Genomic DNA, 2,587 nt, shown 5'->3' with positions numbered 1-2,587 from the left:
ACAGGGTCACGAGTGGTGGCTCACGCCTGTAATCCTAGCCCTTTAGGAGGCCAAGGTGGGTGGATTACCTCAGGTCCAAAGCCAGTCTGGTCAACATGGTGAAATCCCATCTCTACTAAAAATACAAAAAAAATTAGCTGGGTGCGGTGGTATGCATCTCCATTCCCAGTTACTGGGGAGGCTGAGGTGGGAGAATTGCTTGAACCCAGGAGTTGGAGGTTGCAGTGAGCCAAGATCGTGCCACCACACTCCAGCCTGGGCAACAGGGCAATTGTGCCACTACACTCCAGCTTGGGTGACAGAGTGAGACCTCACCTAAAAAAATAAAATAAAGAACCCATACAGTAAAATTGACCTGACTACAATCATAGCTCACTGCAGCCTGGAACTGCTGGCCTCAAGCAATCCTCTAACCTCAACCTCCCAAAGTGTTGGGATTACAAGTATGAGCCACCATGCCCAGCAACTCAATGTTAATTTCTAAAACGTGTTTTTTTTAGAAGAATGAAAAACAAAAAAGAAAAAGGAAAAAGTAAGAAAAAAAAGACACACACAAAAATTTTCTTTTTAAAGGTTAAAAAAGTGCCTTGTTCATCATTGTAAGAAAGAAAAAAAAAAAAGGTGGTGACTTCTGGTGGAAAAGGGGATTCTTACTAGAAAGGGTCCATGAGAACTTCAGGAGGTAATGGAAATGCTCTATATTCTGATCTGCATAATGATGACACTGATTTTTACATATGTTACATGTATAAAATATATTCATTAGGTTATTCATGCAAGGGAATTTTAATTCCATTTAAATTTTACCTCAGAAAAGCACTGTTACTAGGCAAAAAACCTAGTGAACACTGGAGACTCATAAAAATTTTTTTCAATTTAAGAAAAAACATTTTTAAAGTAAAAAAAAAGAGAAATATCAGAAGTTTCCTAAAACTTAAAAATTTTAACATATTCCTTAGAAACCACATTTAAATCATAGCTTTTTTTTCTTTTTTTTTTTGAGACGTAGTTTCACTCTTGTTGCCCAGGCTGGAGTGCAATAGCACGATCTTGGCTCACCGCAACCTCCTGAATTCCAGCAATTCTCCTGCCACAGCCTCCCAAGTAGCTGGGATTACAGGCATGCCCCATCACATCCGGCTAATTTTGTATTTTTAATAGAGACGGGGTTTCACCATGTTGGTCAGACTAGTCTCAAACTCCCGACCTCAGGTGATCCACCCTCCTCGGCTCCCAAAGTGCTGGGATTACAGGCGTGAGCCACCACGCCCAGCCAGGTATTTATTTTTTTTGAGACTGAGTCTTGCTCTGTCACCCAGGCTGGAATGCAGCAGTACAATCACAGCTCACTGCAGCCACAGCCTTGACCTCCTGGGCTCAAGCAATTGTCCCACCTCAGCCTCCTGAGTAGGTAGGACTACAGGCATGTGCCACCATGCCTGGCTAATTTTTTGTATTTTTATGTAGAGACAGGGTTTTGCCATGTTGCCCAAGCTGGTCTCGAACTCCACAGCTCAAGCAATCCGCCCTCCTCAGCCTCCCAAAGTGCTGGGATTACAGGCATGAGCAACTGTACCTAGCCTTATTGATTGATTGATTGACCAGGCTAGAGTACAGTGGCACAATTTCAGCTCACTGTAACCTCCACCTCCTGGGCTCAAGTGATCTTCCTGCCTCAGCCTCCCAAGTAGCTGGGAGTATAGGTGTGATACCATACCTGGCTAAATTATAGCTGTATATAATAATAAATTACTTTTACATGATTGTGATATGTAATTTATGGTTATCAAAATTTAAAACTTACCAGGGAAGGAGTACTGAACTTGATTTCTTCAAAGCAGCCATCAAACATTAAACTAAATGTTGGATCTACACACACACACACACAAAAACATTCTTAAACATTAAGACCACTAAGTAACTTTTTCCAGTTATACTTTTCTGTGAAAATATTCAGCACCCCCCTCCCCACCACCGCCTAGTGCTGTGGTACGGTCATAGCTCACTGCAGCCTCAAACTCCTGGGCTCAAGTGATCCTCTGCCTCAGCTTCCCAAGCAGCTAGGATTATAAGCTCAAGCTGCCACGCCCAGATAATTTTTAAGTCTTTTTGTAGTGATGGGGGTCTCACTATGGTGCCCAGGCTGATCTCAAAACTCCTAGGTTCAAGTGCCCACCTTAGCCTCCCAAAGTGCTGGGATTAAAGGCATAAGCCACCACACTTGGCCAACTATGATCTTCTAATAAAACTACCAGCTGGGCATGGTGCCTCATGCCTGTAATCCCAGCACTTTGGGAGGCCAAGGCAGGTGGATCACGTGAGGTCAGGGGTTCGAGACCAGCCTGACCAATATGGTGAAACCCTGTCTCTACTAAAAATACAAAAATTAGGGCCGGGCGCGGTGGCTCAAGCCTGTAATCCCAGCATTTTGGGAGGCCGAGACGGGCGGATCACGAGGTCAGGAGATCAAGACCATCCTGGCGAACACGGTGAAACCCCATCTCTACTAAAAAATACAAAAAACTACCCGGGCGAGGTGGTGGACGCCTGTAGTCCCAGCTACTCGGGAGGCTGAGGCAGGAGAATG

The 2,587-nt window shown here is 44.3% G+C and overlaps 1 protein-coding gene across 1 annotated transcript in view; it reads right to left on the bottom strand.

The window, feature by feature from the left end:
• The window catches only part of ATAD5 (ATPase family, AAA domain containing 5), a 75,910-nt gene that overhangs the window by 20,780 nt on the left and 52,543 nt on the right, over positions 1–2,587 (bottom strand). The window contains 1 exon segment of the mRNA XM_011937699.1: positions 1,801–1,869. Coding sequence (XP_011793089.1) covers positions 1,801–1,869 — 69 coding nt within the window.

Source organism: Colobus angolensis, unplaced genomic scaffold (genome assembly GCF_000951035.1).
Source record: "Colobus angolensis palliatus isolate OR3802 unplaced genomic scaffold, Cang.pa_1.0 Scaffold167, whole genome shotgun sequence".
NCBI lineage: Eukaryota > Metazoa > Chordata > Mammalia > Primates > Cercopithecidae > Colobus > Colobus angolensis.
Note: the sequence above shows the minus strand (reverse complement) of the source record. Positions and strands in the feature narration are given on the sequence as shown.